This window comes from Ptiloglossa arizonensis, chromosome 7, assembly GCF_051014685.1.
Source record: "Ptiloglossa arizonensis isolate GNS036 chromosome 7, iyPtiAriz1_principal, whole genome shotgun sequence".
NCBI classification, from domain to species: domain Eukaryota; kingdom Metazoa; phylum Arthropoda; class Insecta; order Hymenoptera; family Colletidae; genus Ptiloglossa; species Ptiloglossa arizonensis.
In genome coordinates, this window is record NC_135054.1 from 19,881,540 (window position 1) to 19,909,210 (window position 27,671).

The 27,671-nt window shown below is 45.4% G+C and overlaps 2 protein-coding genes across 4 annotated transcripts in view; one reads left to right on the forward strand and one right to left on the reverse strand.

The window, feature by feature from the left end:
- The window catches only part of Fdl (fused lobes), a 34,271-nt gene extending 6,646 nt beyond the window's left edge, over positions 1 to 27,625 (forward strand). For 2 of the 3 annotated variants that reach the window (XM_076315580.1, XM_076315579.1), the window contains exons 2-7: positions 15,369 to 15,512; positions 16,065 to 16,163; positions 19,529 to 19,791; positions 20,314 to 20,925; positions 22,035 to 22,764; positions 23,965 to 27,625. In XM_076315580.1, the coding sequence (XP_076171695.1) occupies positions 15,379 to 15,512; positions 16,065 to 16,163; positions 19,529 to 19,791; positions 20,314 to 20,925; positions 22,035 to 22,764; positions 23,965 to 24,112 (1,986 nt within the window). In that variant the 5' untranslated portion in view covers positions 15,369 to 15,378 and the 3' untranslated portion in view covers positions 24,113 to 27,625. The remainder of the gene's footprint in view (positions 1 to 15,368; positions 15,513 to 16,064; positions 16,164 to 19,528; positions 19,792 to 20,313; positions 20,926 to 22,034; positions 22,765 to 23,964) is intronic. The other variant, XM_076315581.1, reaches the window with a different exon arrangement.
- S-cup (spermiogenesis-related protein stanley-cup) lies at positions 949 to 6,735 on the reverse strand. Its single transcript, XM_076315586.1, has 3 exons — positions 6,430 to 6,735; positions 4,321 to 4,477; positions 949 to 2,827 (listed from the first exon to the last, which is right to left on the reverse strand). The coding sequence occupies exons 1-3, from the start codon at positions 6,606 to 6,608 to the stop codon at positions 2,483 to 2,485; spliced, it is 681 nt and encodes a 226-aa protein (XP_076171701.1). The 5' UTR covers positions 6,609 to 6,735; the 3' UTR covers positions 949 to 2,482.
- Positions 27,626 to 27,671: the final 46 nt, after the last annotated feature.

Sequence of the window (27,671 nt, forward strand, 5' to 3'; positions counted from 1 at the left end):
TTCTCGATAAATTTGAATAATAATACGCGACAAGATGTAACGAAAATTTCTTAATATTCGATCAAACCGTGAGACAATTTATCGATCTTTTAATCCCGTGTCGTGTTTCAAGATCGTTTCAAGATCAACTTGTGTATTTATTAAGAATGATTAATATTTACAAAAAGTGATTCCAATCCTTTTTTTAATTCACGAGCAAAATTTCTTTGAAGAGCTTTCCAAACGTTTCTATCGAGCCATCAAATAAATCGTTGCGTTGTAGCACCGGTCGAACGAGATTTGTCAATACACAATATTTACCATCGTGAATAAGCTCGACAACCAGTGAAAAAGGAATTGGTTTCGAACGTTCAATTTTTTTTTTTTGCAAATTCACCACGTTGTAAATACAAGGCTGGCGAGAATCGAGGATGCAATTTTTAACAATTTTATCGTTTCGAACGCCACTTGTTGGAAGAAAGTGCCCACCCACCATTCCGCATGGTCGAAGGACTCGTCTCGGTGGAATGGTATTTTTCTCTTGCGGTAACTTCAGGGGCCGTGAACGTTCGCACCAAATAATTGCCGCCATTACACGACAATAGACGAATTTGCGACACTCGATTAGTTTCGCAAACGACTCTAAACGAAGCTGTAATTCAGGCCTCCCTAAAGTGGTCTCTTTAAGCTGATCAACGACGTAGTCAAGGACCGCTAAAATGGCCTTCGTACGTCGAAGGTTAAGATCTTCGAATTTTACGCGTGCCTCTATCGGTGAAAAAAGAAAAGAAACGAAACAAACATTCATCGTTGTTGTTACAGTTGGTGAAACAAGACCCGAGGATTGGTCTCGAGAGGTGTAAAAATAATAAGAAGAATTCGTGGCGTTCGAGTTGCTAATTCTGGCTCTTTATTTACACAAATTTACAGTGCAAACGAAAATACTGAATGTTAAGAAATTCACGAGGAACCGCGAAGTACGCGTTTAAAATGTTCTCCTTGGAATGTGTTTCGCGTCGGTAATTCGGATCGTCTTCGGTGATCGTTAAAGGACACTTTGTTAATCGCTCGAACGATCCGTTGAAAGATTAGTTCGACAACGTTAATCGTTGATCGTTAAAAAAGAAACTTTATACAGACGTTCGAAACGATCACGGTCCAGATAGCGGGTCGAGTCTGTTATTTAAAGATCCTAGACTAGAGTTTGCCTTTAGTTCGCCGATGGTAATCCGAAGACCATAGTTTCGTTTAATTTCGATCGTCGATAATCGTTTCGAACGAGCTCGTTATCTGTACAATGGCCTCTGACGTTCGTTTACAACTCGCGGCGATGAATCGTAACGAAGGAAGTCGTACTTTCCCACATAAATACTCATAAATCGAAGCGTATCGTGACAATGGGGGGGAACGTTCGATATAATTAGAACGCCGCGTGGTTAAGGCTTCCTACACGTTGTAAGCTCCGAAGTAGTCTCGATTTTCTAAATCTCTGCTCGACAAAAACGATCCCTTGATAAGCTCGAGCGGTATATTCCACTCTTCGTTCCGTGTTGCTTCGATTCCCCAAATATGATTTCTCGAAACCGGAAGCAAGGATTAAAAGACGAAGCTTCGACGCGATCTCTTATCGAATTACTGTCGTGGATCTTGATTCACGGTTCATGTCAATCGAGCAACTCCTTTCCAGGGCTAAGAATACTTTATAAGCTCGAAAATATTACCGAGTACAATTTCATCTTTACCTCCTCTATGTTATAAACTTCTGCTCCGTAAAAGCACTCCTCCGATCATTTCGAGTATTCAACTTTCGCCCACACGTTCGTCCCAGATCGCCTCGATTCCCGAAGACACGACTTTTCGAAACCGAGAGCAAAGATCGAAAAACTTGTACGCGATCTCTTATCGAATCAGTGTCGCGGATCTTGAGTCACGGTTCGCGTCAACCGAGCAACTCCTCTCGTCGAACCGTGGCTAAGAACCCTTCGTGAGCTCCAAAATATCGAGTACAACCGCGTCTCTACCTCCTCCGCTTTACAAGGCAGTGGATCCCATTCTTGTCTACACGTTCGTCCTAAATCGCTCCGATTCCTCGGGAACGATTCCTCCTAGCCGAAAGTAGGTAAAAGACTTCTAATCGTGGCTCACCGGTCTTCTTCCTCGCACTTATCCGCACGTTCCTCCCGGATCGTTTCGAATCCCCGGGAACGAACTTTCGAAAAGCAGGAATTAAAAGACGAACCTTCTCGACGCGATCTCTCATCGAAACGGTAAAATCTCCGGTTCGTGCGAACCAAGTTCGAGCGGGTTCTCTCGTTCGAAGCCAAGAAACGAATCGACTTCGTTCCATGGATTCTCTCGGTTCCTCCTCCATCGTTTGAAAGGTTCGTTCGAGCGTAAGAAAACGCGGGGAGCGGGACCATCGAAGGGTATCGACCGTAATCGATTCGAAGAATCGTTAAATTCTCCGAGTTCTCCGATTAGAGGCTAGGCGTGGTGCGGACCTTTACACGTAACCATTGGCGTCCAACTTTAAAGCCGCCTCGTAAGAGGGCAAGTCCTCGTCGAGGCTCGCGGACGTTTCTTGTTCCGCGAGCTCGTTGCGTTCCGGGGATCTCACAGGTGAAGCGGTGAACCCTAGCAACGAGGACATCACGGATGGTATAATGATCCCCGGTGTGTCCGGACCGTCCTTCTTGTCGATGGTCACCGGTAGACTACGCGGGTCGAAGATCAGGCTGTCGTAGGTCGGGGGTGGGCCTGGTCCCGAGTTCGGTGTCACTGGACAAGACGGTGCCCCGTACGTGATCTCGTCGTGATTCCCCTCAGCGACCGCTTGTCGTTCGCAACACTGGTAAACAGAAGACCAAATTCAATGTTCGTTCGACGTAACCGACGCGAGTTGTTGACAAATCGATTATCTCGTCTTTGTCCGGCCGATAATTTACAATCGCGTCCGAACACCGATAACATCGACGACCGAAGTGTATCTCGATTGCTCGGTTTATTGGAAACGATTGAAAAAAATTATTTTTCCACTGGACGACGATTATCGCACGTATCAACACGCGTAGGACGGAAAACGGAGGTAGGTCGTTCGGAAAGTCATTTCATTTCTTTTTTGGTGAAAATCAAACACGATTTTTTCAGAGCGTACGAACATTTTATTTTCGAAAACGGAATTACTTTTCGAACAACCCGATAATTTCCATGGAAATGAGCAAACGGATCTATTTACGGAGAGGTCTGGTTGCGTGAAATGTCGATTATTTCGCAAGAATTGTAAATATTTTCGGGGAACGGACGTGCGCGAAGAGAGAACAATTTCCACGGGAACGAGCAAAAGGGCACAGTTTGCGAACGGACGGAACGTTGAATAAACGTTACGTCGAATTTCCAAGATTCGCAAGTTTAAGAGCGACGTTACACGCGCCGCTGTGAACTACGCACCGTCGTGAACAGAAAATTGCTTCGAATAAATATATATTCGGGCAATGCGGCCGAATGCCGAGGTTTTTTAAATTACACGGCACACGTGCAAGTGTGCCGATAGCCCAAGAGGAAACTGGAACGCCTCTTCGATCGGTAAGAAATATGCCAAGCCCGAGCTAAGTGTGAAAGGAGCCTCTCCGATCGCGAGTTCTACTAATTTTATCCGAAACCGCAAACGATTTCACCGCAATTGATAGCGGCCGATGTGTACATAGACGAGCGTGTGTCGTTGCCACGGTGCACCGCGACTATTTTGTATTTAATACGCGATGAACCAAGAAAATTGATATCCGTCGAACGGACCGTTGGCGAAACAGGTTCCCGCGTCATTTACACTAAACGCAGTTACCGTGTGCCTTTTTTTTTCTCTTCGATCGAGGAGAACCCTAACCAGCCTCGAATACGAGAAAACCAGGACCGAGAAATACTCGAGAAGAAAGTTCTGGCGACCGAGCGGCCGCGGTCGTTCGAAAAGAAAGTCACGCCGGGAAATATTGGCCGCTCAAGGTCACTGGGTGGAGTCACCCCCACCGTGCGCCGTCCCCCTACCACTGGCGCTCCGTTACACCGTCGTGGAACGAGGCAAAGCCCACGAGTCTCTGTCACTCGAACGTAGCAGCTACCTGGCAACGTGTGGCGCCCGTTGCGATTCCCGGCGGTGGTGGGGGAACCGAGAAACAGAGCTCTGTGCGGCCAATATTTTCCGTGTCGAGTGCGCTCGTACGCCCGCGACTCGTCGCCTCGTTCGAAAACACGTTGAGATTCGCGCGCGACGTTGTAACGTAAAATGAAACGAGCAATTGATCGCGACGCGATGCACAGATTATCGTCGCGTTAAGGAAATTCACTCACTGCCGCGTGCGCTTCCGTGGTGAAAACCTCGAGGCTGTGGACGTCCGGTTCCGTTCTCCAGTACTGCGGGTACTCTTGCGGTCGACTCTTCCGTATGCTCTTGTGGCAACAGTAACACATAAAGGCAACGACCATAATCACGCCGCTGAGCATCGCTCTGAAAAACAGAGTTCGCCGCAAGATGTAGAGCATAGGTGAGAGAACGTCGACCAGGCGTATATTTAGCGCGCAACAACCGCGGCCCAAGACGCTCCACATAATATTAAGCCGCGGCCCGTCGTATTATCGGGTCTGTAAAACGGCGATACGTGCGACGTTTTCAACTTGTACACGGTGAGTCACCATAAATCGAAACATCGAACTTTGATCGTCGGTCCCCGGCACGGTCCCGTTACGTTACGTACGCCGCGAGTTGTAAAAACGAGACGGATCCACCGGGACCGTGAAAAGTATATCGCGTCGATGTTCGAACCTTTCTCGGCGATTTGTGTATACCGAAATGTCGAGACGACCTCGAGATCGACCCGAGAGAAAAAGAATACCGGTTGTCGTTTGTTTCCTCACCGAGGAATGCGGTCGAAGCGCCGCGTAGTGCCCGGTTTTGAGCAATTTTTTGAACCTAGTCTCCGATGTTGCATCACCCGAAGAAAAATCTCACCTCGTTCCTCGATCTTTCCTCTAAATGTTGTGCGTATTTCCAAAAAGTCGAAACGACTCGGACAACGCGAGAAAAAAAATCGTACTCGAGCACCGGCGAGCGCGGTTCGTTCGAAAGTTTACCTTTTTCTTTTTTTTTTTTTTTTTTATCGAGGACCTGTATTCAACGTTTCGCGGTTTGAAAAATATCGACTCGTTCGTTGAACGTTCGTCTTCCGTGAAATGTGTATTCCGAAACGGCGACCGAAGGAAAAAAAAAAGAAAAATAAAATAAAAATCGACGCACGCGCTCCGAAGAAGTTGTGCGGTGCTGCGAGCCTGGTGTTGAAATTTGATCGTCTTTTTAAACGTTGATTCCAGTACCGTTTCGAGGGACAGTGATTCGTGGAGCGTTCCTCCAGCGAAATGTGCTGTTCGAAAAAGTGGCGTGACCTCTGGGAATTTCGCGGGAAGAAAAGAATGTGCAGACGGATTTGTAATTTGTCCAGGTAATTCTTGGGCTTCGAGCTTAGCACGGGGACAGGCGAACCGACGATTTATAGTCGTTATTTACGACTTCGCGTGTATCAAAGGATCACGGTTGTACACCGTAATACAGTTCTACTACCGTGATTATCGCGACGACGGACCACTCGTTTCCTGCTCGGTTTCTTTTTTCCGTTCACGAGTGTCATCGAAGACCTCGAATCTCGCGGAACGATTCTCGGTTCGAGATTTCTTAACCGCTTCGCGCTTATAATCGATAATCGCGCGATATTTAATTCCACGTCGTCTCGTGCCGGAAGAGTACGCAAATTCCACCGTTACGGTTACGTAACACGGACCTTTGGGTTCTATTTAAATCGAAGTTCGAGTTTCTCCGAACCACTCGGGAACCCTTCCTCCCCGCGATACCGCTGCGCTTGACTTTTTGGCATTTGAATGTAAACCAAGCCGAGCTTTGAATATTTTTTACGTAACCGTATCGCGTTCGTGCTTCGAACGTTTTTTGTTTCGAGTGTTCCGTTTCGTGCCTTTAGCGTATCACGCGCCTTTTAACGGGGCGAACTTGGACCAACGGTTGTGTCGCTTTGCGTATCGAGAATCCCTTTGTGTTGTTCCACCGTTATTCGGGCCGGGATAAGTATGAAAAGATTCGCCGCTTCAAACGAGACTCTCTTATGCTAATCGAGTTTGAGAGGCACTGATCTTTACTACGTAAACACGGTATAGAAAGGAGGCTAAACATCTCGCCGGATGTTATCTTTTCTTTGCTTCGGACCGAAAGGTCGACCGTGGAAAATTGCACGGTGTTCGATTCAAGAGAAAAAACATCGACTTCTTCGTTGTTTCTCCACGAAATTTACTAACAAAAAAATTACCCACCGATACCATTTAACGCTAAAAAAAAAAATTCACCTACTTTCGGTAACGCGTAACCGCGTTTAGAACGTGAATTGCGTGGTTACTCACCCACCGAGAAGAATGTTAACATTTCCATGCAAATCTGTCTCGAAGTGGCTCGTTTTGCTGGCTGCCCCGCTCGCAGTCGTGGTGACATTGTATCCTGGCAAGATGGCCACGTCCTCGTAAACGTTGGTCGCGTTCCGTTTGTTCGGTGAACTGGCCTCGATCGCGGTCAACACCATCATCGTTCTCCGGAACGTGGTCCTACAACGTTCGTTTTCAGCAATCTGGTCGATCGGGCCGGAAACGGGCCGCCTTCGTACGCCTCGCGTGTCTACGATCGACCGTAATGGTACTCTACGTGGTGCACATCGGTCCCCGCGTTCGAGGACCATTCTAGATCGATTCGTTTCGCTACGAAGAGTACCCGAATCGAAGTGGAATTTTTTCTTTTCTTTTTTCAGAGAAACTAACCCCGCGAACCGTTAATCCAACGTCGTCTTTGCGGTACCTTGAGAATAATTGGCACTCGAGGTATCAAGAGTTATAATATTGGGACAAAAGATCTCGGTCGAAGGGTCGTGATATCGACGCAAATGACTTCGGTCAGAGAGTTACAACATCGGTGGAAAGAGACTTCGATCGAAGGGTCGTAATATCGAGGTGAAGAGACTTCTGTCGGAGTCGCGATATCGGGGCAAATGGCTCTCCCGAAGAGTCACAATACTTGGATAAAAGATTTCAATTAGGGAGTTATAATATCGGAACAAAAGACTTCGATTAAACGGTTATAATATCGGAATAAAAGATTCCAATTGGAGTAATAATATCGAGGTGAAACGACTGCTATTGGAGAATCGTGATATTCCAACGAAAGTCTTCAGTCGAAGAGTTACACCGAGTGAAAGAGTTCGATCGAGGAGTTACAATAACGCGGTAAAAGATTTCGTTCAAAGAGTCGTGATATAATATTAGAGCGAAATTTTTTAAATTTTCAACCACGATCGTTCCGTAAGTGGTACGAAGAATCTAAACGAACAGCTTTGAAGTAAAATTTCGATAAAACGGTTGCTCCGAAACGATCCCTTTCATCGACCGTTTCGCCTACTCGTCGATACCATTTTTCGACTCGGTGTTTCTCGTGGTTTTCTCGAGGAATTATTCCGTGGAATCACACGCGCGATACTCGGAGGCCGGAGGTGTCTAAAGTTCGAAGTTTGGATTGTAATTCTCGCGTTGGGTTCTCCTCGGAGAACGGAGGAGTCCTCCATCGCGACGAAACGTTTCCAGGACACTGGGGACGACTCGTGGAAGAAGCAATCGGGTACCCTTTTCGAGTCGTCTTACAGTTTATCGATCACGTTCTTTTACGGAGAACTGGAGCTCGAAGCTCGTGGAGAGTCTCGCCCCTCTCTTGGTAACCCTTACCTTTTCGTCCGTGGACTCGAATCGTGGAACATTTTCAAACGTTGACCAGAAGAAGCGTGACACCGTGTTCTATATTGGCGCTATCCTGGACGCCTCCCCAGTGAATTTGCATCGAATTATTCGAGCTTCGATCCCCCGGGGTTTCCACGATCGAAATGCTCGTTTCGGTCGCATGCCTCTACCTGCGGAATTTTAATTTTCGTTTTTAGCCTTTGATCTCTGTCCACGCGTCCTCGCCGCTGTTAGTCAGCGTCTACCTCGTAATACTCGAACGAATGAAATGAAATGGGGGAAAAAAAAAACAATAGCAACGGGGTGCGTTCTTTTTATTGGCTGTTTACTCGCGGGGGATTCGACACTACCTCGTAAAATTCGTCGTTGACTCGATTATCGAAAAATTGTTCGCTTTACCGATTTTATCCGAAATGGAAATTCTACAATCCGAGACGTTAAATGAATATTAACGTAAAATTGTAGCGCGGTTCGGAGATCTTTATCGATTGAATTTACATTTCTTCAATCGCGTCCGGTAAAGCGGAGGTTTCGAAAGGTCTCTCGATAAAGAGGAATAAACGCGAAAGACGATTGTTAAGAAGTGGCTATCTCTCGTATCTGAGAATGAAAAATTCGTTGCGAGACTTTTAAGAACGTCTCTTGAAAAAGAAAAGTGTCTTTCTCACTTTTCCAAAAGAGGATAGAAAAATTGCACGAAACGAATCCAAATGTATTTCGTCTTCCACTTCTTCGAATCTTGAATTGTCTTTGAAACAATTGATAAAAAAAATCGAAGATTAAAATCGAGCCAAGTGAAAGTACTCATAAAATTGTCGCTATTCGATAACAACCGATATCGTCTTTCGGGAGAGTGGTGACATTTTTGTCGATCACTGGGAAATATTTTCAAAAGTCTCTCATAAATTTTTCGTTCTCAAATGGTGCCAAGAATGGCCATTTTTTAATATACTCCTCTTTGTACGAGCGAAGATCGCGGATAATTGAAACTGGGGTAGCAATAACGCGGAAAATCGGTAAATAGATTCGAGCGAATGTAGCTGAATCGTGGAAAAACTGATACAAACGCTGTGCACCGCGCGACAGAAGAAATTTCTATCGGCACGAAGTGAATGGAGACTTGGAGTGAATGCAAAGAATTTCATGGATATTAAAATACGCTGTACGTCCTAGTTTCATTCGCGTGTCTTCGGTGGGAAACGATCATGAATGCTGGCATACATTATTAACTCCTTGACACGGTATTAAAATAGCAACGGTACCATGTTATCACGATTTCGTTCGTTATCATTTTTTCGTTGCCTTACCGAACAGCTATTTCCCAATAATGTCTCGAAACGATAAAGCTACTGTCCGGTATTTTTAGCACATTTTACGTGCATTTAATACTTTCAAACATTTGCGATACGAGTAACGGTTCTTTGATAATTTAAACAGAGATACCCGTTTTTCAATACCCTCTGGTATCTTTGTACGTAATTTTCCAATATTTTCGACACTCGATATCTCGTTTCTAATACTTTTATCTAATTTGTAAAATCTCTTTTTTATAGAAAATGTAATTCTCTCGAGAATCTTTGAATAATTTTTAAATTCACAATTACGAATTGAAAGTGAAATTATCAACGTTGTTCTGGTTGAATCGATTTAGGTGTCTCGATGTTGTTTCAGAGAATTTTTCACTCGGTTTTAAACCGGAACACCGTGACTCGAATAGGCACGAATATTAAAAATTTTCAAGCAATCCGTCTCGATTCAAGTCTCAGATTAACGAAACGCGTGTAAATGTTGAAAATGCGAATCGTAGAAATAGCGAAAATATCGTGTACACGATACACGCTCGAACGAAAACAGCTCCTCCATAGTTCTTACGCCATTTGTTTCGGCCTTCGCGAGTACACGATCGATTTATACCGAGCCTACTTAATCGACAAAACTTTTCACCCGATAGAAAATATTACGTAGATTTGCACTTGATCGTTACCAATTTTAAACGAACGTTGCTCACACTAGAACACTTCCTCGCAAATTTTTATTCCCAGATCGTTCCTTTTCTGTTCGTTTCCATTGTCACGGAGTTGAAAACATTTCCAAAATTATTTTTCAAATAGTACGTATATCGATGTAATCACATTCGCTCGAGCGCACTGCTAAAAATAATTGAAATTAGGTAAACTCTTCGATGAACTTTACCGCTCGAACAATTTATGCGAGCCAGGTGACAAACATTCGTAGCAATTGGACAGATAAAACTTGTCGTTAAATGAAAAGAATAAACAATCGTGATAACTTTTCTACCGTACATTTAGCTCGAGTATAGCATGCTGAACTTTGGAAAGTATTGGACATTTTATTGAGCGACAACGTCACGTGTTCAGGTGATTCCCTAATTATTTATAACACTGTATAGTATTTCTCTCGTCCTTGGTGTTCAACGTCCTCCCTTGGACGATTCGTATCGTACGGGCCGATCCGAGGCAAAATATACAAAGTTACAATACTCGCCCTGTAAAACACCATCCATGTATTATTCTCCGAAAAATATCTCTCGAGAATCCGACTCGGAAACAATAATTCACAATATCGTTCGTAATTGTTCGAAACTCGAGAATGTCTCTCGAATTAATGATTCGACTCCGAAGCGATGATTCACGTTCGTGAATCGTCCCGTAAATACAATCGTAATCCTTCTTCCAAAGAACAGAAAAGAAAAACCCGTGAAAAACGTCGCGAGAAAATTCTTAAAGAAAAAAAGAAAAAGAAACAAAATTCCTGGTCACGTATCACACGTGTTGATATCGGGTCTTACCGCGTATACGGAGACACGCCATTGCGGCTAGTCTTCGAGTTACCGGTTAACAGAACCGTTTCGATCCGTGCTCGAGGATCCACCCCCCGAAACTTGTCTCGCTCGTTTCGGATCACCCGTTACGATTCAGCTACGATTCGGTTGCGAACGGGGCCTAAAACGAGGGTTCCCTCGGAACGAAGCACTACGATCTCCGTGTGCGCGCGTGTTTGCGTATACGTGTGTATTGTTCCGCAAATCCCGCGATCCGCGTTTCACGGGTGCCGATCGGAACGAAACGAGCTCATTTATCGGAGCGTGTCACGGTGTTTCCGCGCGATTGCAAACGGAAACGCGCGCCATTATCCAGGGTGGCGAACGGATACGTACGAGCTCTTCTCTTCTCTCCTTTTCTTTCTTTTCCTTTTTCTTTCCTCTTTGGAAACCTCTCTCTCTCTCTCTCTCTGGAAAAGAATCCACACGACGTAGCCTCCCCCCGCCCTCGTAGTTAGTATTTTTTCCCCTTTAAAAGATTCACTCGACGGCGTCCCCGCGTCGATCGGGTCGCGGAATCGTTAAAAATCGGCTGGTAAATCCACAAAGGGATCGCGCAACCCGCAACGCGAAAACCCTCGAAACCCCCGATCCGCTCCCGCAACCGTTTCGTTTGAAACTATTACGGCCGGTCATATTATGCGCGTTGCCTGGCTACGCCACGCGATTCCAGCCGAAGCGAGCGACGTTACCGCTCGGCGCACGCCGCGTAGCGTCGCGACGCCTCGCGCGGCAGGACGAGGCGGGAGGACGCCGACGGCTGATGTGGAACTAGGACGAAGCGGGACGAACAGGGCCAAGGTGCAGCTGCTCACGAGCTGGAAAGGGTTGGGTCGACTCCTATCTACAAAGTAACCTCCCGACTTGTGGGGTAGATTCTGCTCGTGGACTGGCACGGAAAATATCCTTTCGAAAATTCGTTAAATCGAGAATAATACCAACCACCCTCTGTGCGAGCTGAATTATAACGTATTACCTCTCGCCCGCGAAAATGGAACGATGATCGTTTTTGAATAGCTTCAGACTTGATGTAAGCGTAGAATAACCTTCCAGTTGTACGGGGACGTAGAGGGTTAATTTTGATCGTAGAATATTGGAATTTCAGAGAGAGGGGAGCATTTTTGGGGAGTTTTAATATTGTGCAACGATGTTCAATTGGAAGGTGGAGAAGTCGGTTTTGTGGTTGTTTGTTAGAATACTCGGTAACTTGAATTAGTTTTTCCTTGGAACGAAATTTTTAAATGGAATACTCGCAAAGGATGTGTTCCAGGTGTACGCGTACGGGATCTTGGAGTTACGTGGGATTATGTAGAGGTTTAGACTCGATCGTTCGTAGAGTAAAGAATTCGAATTCCCTCAAGGGAGAATTTTTTGAAATTCTCTCTCGGGGGAATTGTCATATAAATGACGTAATTTTGGTAATTTTTTTAAGTAACATTTTTACGAGCACACCGCTCAGTAGAATATCCAGAAGTAATTTATAGACAGAGTAGAAAGCTATACTAAATGCTGCTGCTGCAAAAAAAGTATACCTACATTATGGGGTAGTGGTAACGCGACGACACGAGAACGATACACTCCCCGAGTGTAATAATTTTAACGTCCAATAGAGTTCTCTAAAAAAAAAGAAAAAAGAAAAGATTGTTTCCAGACTTGGAGTCTCTCGCTAAAAATATTAGTCGGGGTAGATGTAATTAATTGTCCAGGAACCGTATTTCGAGCGTGCACCCCACGCGTATCGCACGGGCAGAGCTATTTCGAGATAAAGAGCGCTGGCCACGCAAAGATTTTGGAACAGAGAGCTCGCGGAAGCTTTTTGTTCGAAGCAGACGGCTTGTTATCGCGATACACGCTGGAGCTCGTGAGACACGCGTTACGTGACTCACGCTCGGGAACGACGCTTCTGTGCAATTAGGTCTCGCGACCCCTTAAGGCGTGTCTCACAATACGGTGGTTACGAAAATAATTCGCGGGTTTTTTTGGCCAGACGGTTGCTCAAGAACAAAGGGACACGGTCGGGAAAATTTCGTCGAGCTTCCGCGTCTCTTTTCCTCCCGGTGTCGCCGGCTCCGTTCAACGAGACAAATGTTTATAAACACGTCGACCAAAATTTACAACGTGAAACAATCACGCGAAACGAAGATAGAATAATCGTAAAAAAAAGAAGAAAAAAAACGAACAAAGTACGCGAATTCCAATACGTTAGTTAACCGTCCCGGTAGACCCGAATATTGCACAATTATCGCGCGAAAGTGTGCGCGGAAGAATTGGATCAACGTCGCAAAATTCTACCACGGCACTATGATCGATACGTTCTCTTATTTTTCGCGTAACGTGCCCAATGATCATAAATTATTCATTTCTCGCGATCGTTTGGTCGATAACGACGTCACGAGAACGTGGTCCTAAATTTCCACTACGGGGAGGGGGCGAAAAAAATGTTTTAAATTCTCGTTTATTTTCGTCGGACGACGAACGTGTTACTCGAATCATTTTCGTAAATTTTTCTACGCAGGTGTACGCAGTACGGTGAAAATAACGCGTCTTTCGGGAGTAGTTGAAAATATTCGCGCGACACCACGTTCGTTTCAAGGGTTGAACTTTTCATCCCCTCTGCCCGGCCGACGGAACCGTTACGCGTCGCGACGGCCGTGTCCGCATAAAATTACCAGCGAAACTTCCGTTTGTCCTTCGAGTCAATTTATCGTACAGGTTGTCCCAATCGATTCGCGGCCGACGGTTGTTCGTTAACACGAAAACTTTAGTCTTTCGATACGCAATAGCGGTCGGGACGAGTTAGTCTCGGTTGGTTAGAGCCGAACTGCGGAACAGGTCGTCTGTCGCTCGTGGTCGATGCCTGTAGGTTCGAGACACGGTTACTCGCATTCGTCTCGATCGGCGAGTGTCGTCCAGTTCGACACCTTGTTGTTCCACCATGTCGAGAGGTAACGATTTTTGCTTCTCGCGAGCTCTTCTTTTCCGACGAAATTGAAATAAGAGAAGACAAATTCGAGAACAACGATCCACGTTTCCCTCGATTAACGAGGATTCGATCGAACGATCGTTTTTGCTTCAGGAACGACGATAATCGTTCAGTGTATCGGAACAACGTGCCAAGTATTTGTTACCGCTTGGTTACTCGCGGTGTAAAGTGGAACGATTGTTTTTTTAAGAGCTCCACGAACGCCAAGCGGTGTAACTTTACCTATTTTTAAAAAGTAAATATCAATCCGATAACGAGAAAGTAATTCACTGATCGCGAAATTGGTTACGAAAATCATTGTTTTCTTTCTTTTTTCAGAAGGCAAAAATTTGTACGTAATGGAAATTTCTATTTTCGTTTAAATTCTCTGTAACGAAGGATCTCGGAACTTTTATCGTTAAGAAATATTTGTACTTTTTCTTTTGGTTTCTGTTTGTCTTTTATTCGTGCTGCGAGTTTGTCAACAGTGTTCGGTGTCTTTGCGCAGGATAACGCTCAAAGCTGTGCCGCGACTATCCTATTTTCAACTTAAACAGATTTAAAAGGATTTGCAGTGTACGGCTTCGTTCACGACACCCGTGCACGGTGCTTGAAAAGTAGAATGATTTGTGCCGACCGTTGGAAACACATTCTTACACAAAGGAAATAATTATCTGACCTAGTGAATAAAATATTCTGTGTACAATCGGGTTGCCCGCGATAAGATAAATCTATTCGCGCGTGTGATTTAAAGTTTTCTCTCGTTCGATAAAAATTCTAAAAAGGCGCCAAATCAGGCAGCTCTAATACTAATCTCCACGCGACCGTTCAATACTCCACTTTGTTTAAACAATGTGAGCTTCGACTGATATCGCGAAGGTGCAGTTATAAAAACATTAGTGACTCGTATTATAAACTCGGATTGTTTCGATAAGGTTGCTTATCGATGTGTTTGTAAGCGGGAAGATATAATATCGTTGCAATTTCAAGAAACACTTCAGTCAGTTGTTGTTGCTACGTTCGAGAACTTCGAATCGGCCAAAGCAGCGAGTTATGTTGGACTTTCCGATAAAATTCGAATCGATTGAAATTTTTATCACCGAGGAGGTGTTTGTCGTTGACGTTTTACGAACAAATTGTGCCCCGTTGTTGCGAATCTCCGCGAATTCCACGATTATTTAAGAAAAACGAATCTCAAGAAGAGTGCACGGAACGGTAAAAATTTATATCTACCGTGTAGGTAAAATTTTCAAACAACTCGATAAAAGATAAAAAAGAAAGAATGTTTAACATTTTGTCGAATGAAAACGATCGTCCGAATGATATCGAACTGACAGAAAAGATTACATACAGTTTGGCAAAATAAACGCGTTGTTTGTAACCCTAACAAAGTATTAATCACACTCATGTATAGATTGATCTATATTAAATCCTCTAGAGAACTTCCAACGATTATCTCGCATCGTGCGCGCGTAGTAATTAATCTCGAGAAAGATTGTAGCGATATTTAATAAAAAAAAAAAAAAAAATAGAAAAGAAAAAGAAAAAGAAAAATTACGTTCTACCGGAAAGAGACCTCCGCGCGATAAAAAGTACATCGTCGGTTCGTGGTAGAGTCCTGGCCCTCTCCGATCCGTTCGATCGGGAAATCTACCGGGAAGGGGCGGAGCCAAGTGAAGTGTGGTGGGGGTATCGGTGGTGGGATCAGCAGCGGCCAATACTTACCGCGGTATAGTCGAGGTATCGATTCTTCTGTTGCAGACTCGCCAGGATGGTGGGTAGCGTGCCCAGCGGATGGATGAGGAAGATTCTCCTCTTCCTGGTCCTGATGACCGGGGTCCTGCTTATCGCCATGTACGCTCACGCTCCGCGGCTCGTTTCACTCCAGCCGTTCTCGTCGCGACGGTGAGTACAACATTATCGTTCGCGTTCGAGCGATCTAAGTCAATACTCCGTCCCCATTGTCGCCTATTAAACTCCGCTCCGTCGCGTTATCGCGTTGGACGACGTCGATTGAACCGAATCGTTCGCCGCTGCCCTCCACGAGGATACCAAATCGAGCCACGATTCCACGATCGATCACGACCAAAAAGAAACTCGAGAGTTTCGTAGAGGACACACACACACGCGTGCATACACGCGCTCACACGCACGCGCACCGATCGTGGTCTCGCGCGAGTCCTCCAGTTCCTTCCATCTTCGATTCGGCTCGTTCTCGCTTCAGGTATCTCATTTTTTTTTGTATATATTTTTTTTTCTCTATCTCTCTCTCCCTCTCTCTCTCTCGTAATTTCTCCTCCACTCGTCGTTCCTCGAATCCCCGCGTTTCAACTCGGCCCGTTTATTGCGTAAACCACGTGTGTTATGAAACTTTTACGTTACCGCATCTTTCTGTTTTTCTTTTTCATTTTTTGTTAATTACCTCGCACTTCCTCGGCGACTCGGTGCGCATCAAAGACTGAAGGAGTTGCAACGAGGCTTGGTTACATTCCTGGTCGGTAATGAAAGCACGAAGAGACCGGAGGAACGGCTCTACGAGTATCTGGAAGAGCCTAGGTAACATCTCCCTCGCCGAGGGGCAAACCCATACTTGCTAAAGCTTTCTTTGTCCCTGAAATCTACGCACACGACTGCCCCGCCACCGCCTCGACCCCCCTCGTCCGCGACTTTTTCCCCAGGAACGAAGATATATCTCTTTCTATCTTTCTCTTTCGTTCTTTCTCTCTCTCTCTCTCTCTCTCTCTCTCTCTCTCTCTCTCTCTCTATCTATCTATCTATCTATCTATCTATCCATCTATCTATCTATCTATCTATCTATCTATCTATCTATCTCTCCCCCATGTTCGCTTTTGAACTCGTTCAGGGTACAAACAGTTCGAAAGTCTGCTTTTCCCAACGGAACCCTCATGCATGTTTGGCGCTGACTTCGCTCCCACTGTGTCTCCCTCGAATCGTCTGGTCCCCTCGATCGATCGATCGATCGACGACAACGAACGAACAAGCCACGATTTGTGTTAAACAGTGGCTCACTTACGGACGGGATACAGTATCGTCGTTGTTCGTACGAACGTTGTTCGATGATCGTATCGATTATGACGGTATTGGATCGATCTGACTTTCCTCGTAACGATTGCAACTCTGTTTCTTCGGTTTTCATCTCTGCCTGATCGCAAGAGTATTTCGTGGAAATTTTCTACAAGGCAGACGTGCATCGTCCTAAAGAAAGGAAAGAAAAATTGTTTGGCAACGTCGTTGTAGGTTTGAAAGTAGTTTAAACGATGTTGCGTAGGTCTGACTTTATTGCTCGTAGAGATTGCAATTTCTTTGGATTATTTTTCAAGAGTCTTTTCATTAAAGTAGATTTGTGGATTGAAAGAAACGGGGAAGAGACTGTTGTTGCTCGTTTGAAGATTGTTTGATTAGCGTTAGATAAGTTTGACTTTGTTCCTCGCAAAGATTGCAGCTCTCCTTCGATTTTCTTCTCTGCCCAACATCGAGAATACTGTTTGTATATTTCGCAAAGTGTACAGAGCGGGAGCACTTGTTTTATCGTCGCGAACAAATATTAGAAAAAGGAATTGTTTGGTCAGGCGTGGCAAATAATACGATTGGAAAACATTTCTTTTTTTTCAAGGTGACATCCGATCTCTCGGCAACGATGAATCTCCATTTTTATCGACGACTCTGTTTTCGAGTCGTGTTTCGCGTAAGTGATTTTAATTCAAAGTGACACGCAACATTAGCTCATCTTGTTGAGAAAACGTTGCATTCAAAACTCACCGAACTACCTCATCATTCGCGTTCCAGGAGATCGAATAATATTCCAATGAATCACGACCGGACCGTAGCTGTATCGTTAATGGATCGCGTCGGGCTCAAAGAGTCGCTTTTCATAACGAGAAATTATTTGAAATTTATTGGATATACCGTACTGGCGTAACAAGACTGCTTTAATACTTGCAAATCTAGGATCGTTGGCTGTAATATTGCCGAGCGTTAATTGAGAATAGCTGACGCGTCGCATGAATATTTATTAACTCGATTTTATCTCTCGTATGGTAGCGTGTGTGTTCCTCGTTGTTTTCCACTACCGAGTTCGCTACCAGTTTTATGTTCTCTTCTGTTTTCCTCTCGAGTTCTATTCACCGTTTTCCGCGAACTGTTTCAATCACTCCGCGTGTCCGTAGCCGCGTATCCAATCTTCGAAGTCGACGTTTCTTCCAGTGATTTCGATATTTATCGATGGTCAGGAAACAGATACCCCCGTCGAAGTTCGAACACGAGGAATATATATCCACCGTTCCGATTATAATTAACGTCTTTGGTATTTCAACCGGATCGTAGGAGATCCGGATAAGCCTCTAAACATTCTGATTGCACGCGTTCAACATTCTCCTCGGTCTAATTTCGCTTTGCATAGGTCCGTCGAGCGTGAAATTATTTATAATTAACTCAGCCGCTGAAGTAATTAATACAATTAATCTCGTTTCCTCAAGACCGATACCGAAACTTTGCTTTCGTGCTCGCGTAATTCCGATCTATCCGTATCCCCTCGTTTATCGTCAATTAGGTGTTTATTTTCTCTTCTGGCTTTACAAACGTTTCACCTTACTTCTCGCAGTATCTGATGTCGGTCTGGCGAACATATTATTCCACGGTTACTAAATTTATTCTTTCTTCGCGAAACGTTCGGTGTATTAGCTCTACATCCTTTTTAGCGCGTGCTTCCTTCTCCGTGCACCGATAACTTACACTCAATTCGGTACAGCTGTTCGTTACGTATGTACATATTTTTCTTACGTTGTCTGCACAGCTTTTGTATGTTACCCCTCTGTTCTCCCTGCTCGCGTGTCTCACTAATTCTTTTCGTCGGTTATCGAAACACGACTCGAAAGAAATTAAAAAAAAAAAAAAAATAAAAGAATCAGACGATAAGAAGAATCGGACCGAAACAATATTTAAACGTCCTTGAGACTCGAATCGAAGCACACGGACCAGATTCTCAAGGCTGGCGTTGAATAATTGTGACAATACCCAACAGACCCCTGAAACATTTTCCAAATTGATCAAATTTACATTCGGTGACGTTCAAACACAGTATTAACAATCAAATAACAGTATGTGCAAACTACCTTCTCTAGTATCCATCCTCATTCCGCTTTTCTCGATTGATGAACGCTGTAGAGGAAAGTGAAGGACTATAGTCGGCTCGAGATCGGTTCAACGTTCAAGGTTACTGGGCGGAGCTACCCCCACCTTGTCTCTACGCTCCGCCCCTTGAGCTTCAGAGACGAGAGAAAATCTACCGAACGTGGTTCACAGTGATATAAAGAAATCTTGAACGACCAATCGAGTTCCATCCGACCATGGTCACCCTTATCATCGCGGTGAATTCGCAAGGGGAACGTTGATACCGATCTTCATTGATTTTAACGAAATTTGATAGATTTATAGATTCACATGTACAACAATCGCGATCAAAATTCTACCTGTAGATGACCAGTTTCGGAAAAACAAGTATACAATTTAGAAAAATCATTTAATCGAATATACTCCGGTAACAGTGTCCCAGCCAATAGTAACCATACTGGTACTATACTATACCCTTGTGTTTTCAATAATTGCAAGGAATTTCACCCAAATTCTTCAACTAACCACCGTCACGGTTACATCTGGGACGCTCTACTAGCATATATCCGACTAAACATTTTGTTTTTCAATTTATATCTTTCGTTGTAATCTACAGCTGTAATTTCAATTGCGATTGTTGCACACACGGACCTGGGAATCCTAAAAAATTTCGTTCAAATCGACGAGGATCGGTACCGATAATCCCTTCGTCGATGTATCCGCGCAAATTGATTGATTGCCAGGCAGCTCCAGGAGCATTTAAATGTTTCTATTCCCTTGGTGGATCCTAGGACGTTTCAGAGTCCATGGTCCTGGGCGTGCGTGGCTGGACGATGCGAGAGAAGAGCAGTGAGATCCTCGCGTACGTCTCTGGCAAGCTGCATCGCTCTCTGTGGCGGGAACACACGACTGCTTTGGCCCAGACCCACCGGCAGTGTTCTACTGGGCGAAGATAGCGTCATCATACACCATCAGCAAATCGAGATCGTCACGGTGAACACCAGCGACCAGGAGACGAAGAATCTGTTGGAGCACGCCAAAGACGTTTTCATCGGTGAGATTTCAACCGTAATAAATTCTCTCGCCGTAAGAAATCCGTACGCGATAATCGATACAGAGGAGGTTCACTTGGACCTAGGTCGCGAAGCTAACCTCGACCTAATGCATCTTGCAGACCGGACGTAAATCTAACCTAAATCTAAAACGATCGCGCTTCCAACTGGAACTTCAAACCCGATAGGTAAACCTTGGTTCGATATGGACGCGAACGCGACGGTGAACTTGAGCTCGAACAAAGCGCGTACAGTTATGGTCGTTTCGCAGAACACGAGTCAATTGAGTTTGTCATCTATTCTTCGGTAGCTTCGCCAAGTCACGAGTATTTTCAACCGTTCTCTCATCGATTCCAGGAAAACCTCTAGACTCTAGATCCAACGCGCGAACAACGTCCAATATGGACGTGGAACAAATCGACACCAAACTTAGAGATCTCGAACCAGTTATGGTCGTTTAACTCCGTTAAACTCCGCGAGTTTTCAACTCGTTGGCTTTTCTCAACGATTCTCGTCGATTTCAGGAAACATCAGGAGCCTGGTGAAAGTGCCGAACGCGAAGAGCAGATCCGGGGTGGACAGTTTCGTGATATACATCAGCGGTGGTAACGGTAGACCGATCGGGCCGAGTTTGGAGACCGACGAGTCGTACACCCTCGAACTGATACCGAAAGGGAAGATCCTCGAAGGTCGAATAATCGGGAAGAGTTACTTCGGGGCGAGGCACGGTCTGGAGACACTTGGACAGATGATCTGGTGGGACGAGACGGCGGGCAGGGAGGGTGCACTGAGGGTGTTATCTCGCGCCTCGGTGGAGGACAAGCCGATGTTCTCTTACAGGGGATTGCTCGTAGATACCGGCAGACAGTTCTTCCCCGTCGAAAGACTGAAACGTGTGATGGACGGTATGGCCGCATCGAAGCTGAACACGTTTCATTGGCACCTGACGGACTCGCAGAGTTTTCCCTTCGATTCGGCCCAGTACCCCGAAATGGCCAGATGGGGCGCCTACAGCGGTGCTCAGATCTACACACCCGACGACGTCAAGGATCTCGCGGATTACGCGAGGATACGGGGTATCAGGGTCCTCGTCGAGATCGATTCTCCCGCCCACGCTGGCGCCGGATGGCAATGGGGTGAGTCGAGAATGTTTTTTCTTTTTTTTTTTTTCTTTTTCATCCGTGCCGATTCGAAGAGCAACGAGGAAACGTTTAACCTTCCGATGGATGCGAGATCGAAGCGATCCACGGCGTTCTTTGATCGCAACAATTAACCAATTGAACCTTTGTCCTCTATCGTCTTCGATCGTCATCCTTGTTGTTCAGCTACGGCCGATTTGTTTTTTCACGTCGACTTCTACCGAACTGTTTAACCGTAGGTCTACACACAGGGTGTTTCAGAAACGTCTAGACTCGAGAGGACGACCTTACACTCGACAAGTGTCTCGTTCGCGAAGCGAGACGGTTTTAAAAAAAAAATCTGTCAGAAGCTATCTCCGAGAAACAAGGAGCAAATGTCATTTCTATTCGACACGGTGTGATTTTTAAAATCACAAAATGTCATTTTTATTCGTGTACTTCTGAAACGCTCTACGTAGAGAGCATTGGAGATCGGAGAAATTTCGGGCTCTCGTGTGTCTTTGATTTCGAAAACCTTCTCGGGCAACTTTCGCCTGGAAATATATGTCACTCGTTCCTCGCTTAACCCTTTGGACTCGAGAGGAGATACACCTAATACAGTGTACCATTTTCGATCCGGGGAAACTTCGTGGTTCGAAATTCAAATTGGAATTTAAATATCACGTTCTTGTAGACTGTAAACGCATCTATGCGAAGTATACAAAAACGTTACATTTCAGATTAATTTTACCACTTAAATAATCCTCTCGAGGCGTCGGTTTTCGATATCAAAGAAACCTCGAGCGCAAAGAGTCAACTCACTCCGGTGTGATCGAGTCGACGAGAAGAATGGTGCGAGTTCAAAATTCGCGTTTGGAAATATTCTAAAGAAAAAACAAAAAATACAGAACGATAGGGTGTTTCTTTCGTTCCGTTCTCCGTCTCAAAGTTCTGCTCGTTTCGCGTAAAGTTCTGGCGTAGAAACGATTTCACATAAAATTCTGAAAACCTGTGACTCGTACCTCGACCCGTCGACTCGGTTATCGTTCTGGCCTGGATCGTCGCGGCGAAAACTCGCTGGAAATCCGTTTGGTAACTGTTCTCGTGCGTTAATCTGCCTCGTTCAGGGACGGAGTACGGATACGGGGAGCTGGCACTCTGCATTGATCAGCAGCCATGGTCGTCGTATTGCGGCGAGCCGAATTGCGGTCAGTTGAATCCCATCAACGAGCACTCGTACAAAATATTGGAGGGGCTGTACAGGGAGCTGTTGGACCTGACCGAGATCCGTGATATCGTGCACCTTGGCGGTGACGAGGTGAACCTCGACTGTTGGGCGCAGTACGGGAACATAACCGCGGCGATGCAAGCGCAGAACATGACCGATCATCACGCAATGTGGGCCGAGTTCGAGACAAAGATGCTTCAGAGGCTGGTCAAGGCCAACAGGGACGAGACACCGAAGGCGGTGATCCTTTGGAGTTCACCGTTGACCAAGAGGCCTTACATAACCATGTACTTCGATCCGAAGGTGCACGTGATCCAGTCATGGGGCGGTAGCAATTGGCCGGAGACACCGGATCTTCTTGAGGACGGTTTCAGGGTGATCCTGTCACACGTGGACGCCTGGTACCTCGACTGTGGTTTCGGTAGATGGAGAGAGACCGGCGAAGCGGCTTGCGGCGAGTACCGTACCTGGCAAACGGTCTACAATCATCGTCCCTGGAGGGATTATCCTCAGCAACATTTGAATCTGGTACTCGGCGGGGAGGCGGCGATCTGGAGCGAGCAGACCGGCGACGCGTCTCTAGGACCTCGACTATGGCCTAGAGCGTCGGCTCTCGCTGAAAGATTATGGTGAGCGGTAGCAGAGGGGGGAGGACACGATCCTAACTGTGTCACCGGCCAGTTGGATCGAATTTTCTTCGCGTTCTTGCTCTCGGGCTGAGAAAAACTCGTTAGACCTAAGGATTTTGGTGGAAGGATGAAAGAGCGGAGTGAAAGAGCTCGGGAACGTTCAACCGGGAACGAGACGATACTTGGAGTGAGATTCGTCGGGAGTAAGAACTTTTGGTGGAAGGATGAAAGAACCGACCGAAAAGCTTGAGAGATTTATACCGAAAGAGATACTCGCTTTGTACGGGGTTGGCTCGATAACTTTCACCAGCTTGAAAAGATTTGTCAGAAGTAAACATTTTAGCGGAACGATGAAAGGGTAGAGCCAAAGGGCCCCAAGTACACGAGGGAATTATCCAGGGAAAGATACTTCTTTCTCGTACAGGGTGATCCAATAACTTGGAACACCTTCGAGAGATTAGAAAGAAAGAAAGAATTTTTGTAGAAGCGTAAAAAAGTGGAGCTTCTTTTTAAACATTGTTCGCAAATGTTGCACAGTAGAAAAACGATCGTAACGTACCGGTGATAATTGGTTTGTAGGTGGTTTCAAGATCACCTTTATTTCACTACCCTTTCTTCTTCCTAGTAGAATATCAATTGTTTACAAATCGATTGTATCGCACGACGAGTCCTCGTTTCGCGAACTGTCTCGGCGGTGTCGATGCTTTGAATTGTTTACTATACGTCCACTTTCGGCTACAAGCAGTTCGCGTACTACGTTCAATACGGAAACAACATCGCAAGATACGAAACGAAACCCGATTGCAGCTTGTGCTACAATCAATCCGGAAATGATAACGAGCTAACGAGTTTCTGGAATACGACGATCGCGATGCGCCGTGGAAGCGAACGGGAAACAATTCGAGGCGCTTCTTACCACCTTGAAGCCTCTAAAAATTGTCCATCTAAAAAAAATTAATCGAACGCAATGATATCCTTTCGCGTCGATTTTCTCAAGCTGATCCGTCGAACCTTTTCGTTCACGTCGTCCACCGAAATTCTCACTTCCAACGAACCTTTCGAAATCGGTTCAAGTTATCACCGTTCATTTTTCAAGTTACTTCACCGACTCTCTCATCCCGGTATCAAAATCTAGACCACCGACCAGTAGACACCTACCATCGCTGAATCGTAATTTTCTCTCTCTATTTCTGTGTGCAGGAGCGACATGCCAACCAACGGCTACTCCACGGATGAAAACGTGTACACGAGGCTGGCCGCTCACATGGAGCTTCTCACGAGCCGGGGCCTGAAAACGGAGGCGATGTGGCCCCAATGGTGTTCCCAGAATCCCGGGAAATGTCTCTGACCGTTCGTTAGCCCGAAACTGAAATCGTTCAATAGGAATCGTACAGACGGGCGCGAGAGTCGCGCGGACGAGGAACGTTGCGAGGAACGATACCATCTTTCGTCGACGAATCGTGTGGAATTTACCATCAGTTCCATGGAACTCCGTAACGTCCTCAACGAACAATGCTCGTCGAAGGTCGCGATCGTAGCGCGACCGAGCCTCTCGAGATCGTTGGTTCTCCGATAACGTTTTTGTAACTCCAACAAGCAATCGTTCGTGTACTGGGTTCAAGGGCTATCGTCGTCGCAACGTCGATACATCAACCGAACGTTGATTACGTGGGAAACGTAAGACGTCTTAAAGAGACACGTGGATGAACAAAGAGATAGAGAGATAGACAGATAGAGAGAGAGAAAGAGAGAGACGTGTGTCGAGACGACACGAGAGAACCGATCGACACGGTTCGATAGACTAATAAAATTCCTCGAGAACTCGCGTTTTGGGTGCGTGGAACGAAGGGTTAGAAGGAGGATCTAGTTTAGTGAAGATTTACTTAACGATGGAAACATGGAAGGAACTTTTCGAGCGTTTCTCTGGTTCGTCATGAACCACAGGCACAATACAGTCATCTGGGTGGTTTTTTTTTTTTCTTTTCCTCTTCTTCTTCTTCTTCTTCTTCTTCTTCTTCTGTTTTCTTGTTCTTGTTCTCGTTCATGGAAAAGGACGCGGGGTACTCTCGATCGTATGCGACGCGTGACGAGACGCTACGGTAAATCGACGTCAACTCGAGGATTCACGAGCGTGCGAGTGTCTCGCGTAAACGCCTAGTCGTAGCTCGATGCCGTAATTTTCGTTCGAAGTGCCTTTCCAATTGTAATCTACTCGTGGCGCGCGACGCCGCATCGTTATTGTACGATTGAAATGTAGAACACCTGCGCGCGTTCCTAGCGTCTCGGGGATTCGACACCGAGATTGTATATCGTCGTCCAAGCAGGTCCCGGTATTTAGGTTAAAAATTGTACGCGTTCTCGCGTCCTTAGACGGGTGCTATCCGACGACACCGCTGCTGAGTATCTTTTTAAACAAAACGAGAATATTGTTATCCGAGGTGGTTGTACGTATACCGGGTTAAAAATTTGTAGAGTGCTTTCTCGGAGTGTTATTCGTATATTCGCTACGAAAGATGTTCGAAGATATTCGTAACCGAGCCAAGCTTGGTAAATGTTGGAGCATCCGGATCTAGCAGTGATATTATTATTGGTGTAATGTTTGGTGTCTGTTGTTTGTATATGTACACCGTGACGATCGGGTCCGCGCGACCAAGATACGCGGAACGATCTACCCAGTATCGTGGATGCACCTAACGATGGCTGAATTTTCTCATTTCAGCTAACGCGATCGTTGCACCGACACGTGGTAACGTTTTACCGCCGACGAACGCGCACGTTCGAACTCTACGATTTATCACGACGAAAGGAATCGAGGAGAAGTCGTCGTAGAAAATTTACTCAGAGTGGCGACGTCTGGTGGAACACGCTGCGTGAACAGTAAACCGCGAACACGTTCAAAGAACGAGCATTGATCTTCGATTCTGCTGGTGTCTCGCTCACCGTGGAACTAAAAGCATACCATTTCGTCGGACGACACCGAAACGTGGCCAATCGAGCCGGAAAACGGCGCCATCCGCGTAAGCTTCTCTGTTTAAACTGCCAGATCTAGGTCCTACGTAGAATTCACCGAAGATTCGAGGAGGAGCGATGTCGTTCGCAAATTAGGCAGTTCACGATTAATAATTATTCGACGACTCGTGTACATCGAAACGAGAGAATAGGAATATATAGAGCAGGGATGGGGAACATTGTATTCCTCGGGAGCTACGAAAGTTCCGCGTCAGTCTCCCGTCATCACGTCGCGGCTGTGTGCGTTCGTCTTTCTTTTTCCACTGCCTTCCATTAACCACTGAGATTCTTTCCACGAAGAAGACACATCATCTTCCTGTGTAGCTTGCCCGTTTAAGAGTCAATATTACTCGGAGAATGAAAAACTGCTATTGTTCGACTTAATTTATTACAGACACTTGTACAAAAGATAAAAGGTACACTTCGGTTAAGTTTCGAGCGAAAATATTCGGTACGAATTTGTTACGAATTCTTAATATTTATCCCCAAGTGTATTATCGCAAACCGATAACCGTAGTTTAATTAAAATCGACGGATTATTTTTAATCAATTTTATACGGAGTATTATTTAACCAATTGATCGCGATAACAATAGCCGATTGAGAAAATTGTCCGTGAGTACATGTTTCCTTGTAGAAAGAATACCAGTGGTTACCGTTCGATGATAAAATAATAAATAAACGACTATGGAAAATCGTACTCCCTCTCTCAGCTCTGTGATGAGAAACACAGAGGGTTCTTCGAACGAAATAAGAAAGTTGGAGCCACACTGCCCTTCTCCTTCTCAGATTTCCCATCCCTGATATACAGGGTGTTTTGTAACAGCCAGGATTCGATAAAAAATTCACTGTAAAACGAGAAAAAGAATATAAATTTTTACAACTATTCGACTGTTCGAGCAAATACGTCAACGTATTTTTCTTGTTTCTCAGGCACGAATCGTTAAATCGGCTCTTCGACGAAACACTCTGTATATTACCAACGAGTGCACAAGTTCGATGCAAAACGTACTCTCCGTGCGGGAGACGCTCCCGCCAATTGGGTACACGCGCGCCTCGAACGCCCATAAGCGTTTACCGCACGCGATCGACCGATCGCGGTCAAACGGTTTTAATTACACTTTATACGATAATTGTCGCTCTCGTTCGTGCTCGTAGTCGTCGGTAAACACCGCTAATGCATTCATAGGACAAATTTCGAAAGCCTTAGTCGCGGATCGGTATAAAATCGAGCGTCGATCGTCCGAATTGGAGTCGCGCTTATCGAAATTAGGTTTCGAGCGATCGTGGGAGGAGGAAGAAAAAAAAAAAGAAACGAGCTTCTCTTTTGCTCCTCGAAACACCCGTATGGCCTATCGCGACAAAAGCCGAGGAGATTTGTAAATAAACGCGATCACTTCGACGGAGGGAGCGAAACGACGCCCAAAAAAAAGAAGAAAAAGAAAAAAAAACAAACAAACAAACAAACACACGAGAAAGAATCACACAGTAGCTAAATATAATTGAACAGGAGCCGAGATTACGAGAGAAACGACGAATCGTCCTGTACTTACTGACACTTATCGACATCGATGGCTGTAAAAAAATGAAGTGATTTTTAAGCTCGACCACGTGGAGTCTCGCGGCGCGAAATCATTCGACGCGTTCGTTTCGACCGTTGCTCGAGACGAGATGCGAGAGAAATGAATTTTATAGGGAAAACCGTTGGAATTTACAAACTGCCCCGAAAAAACACAGTGACTTCGGCCCGCGAATGATTTCTCATGGCGATCCACGTGAAACAATCTGTTGTAAAGTGTGGTTGGTGTAAGTTTAACATAAAACGAATTTTGAATACAAAAGATAAAAAAGCCTCCAGGTTCATTCGATATCCCGAAACGTTTTCTCCTCTTCCACTCG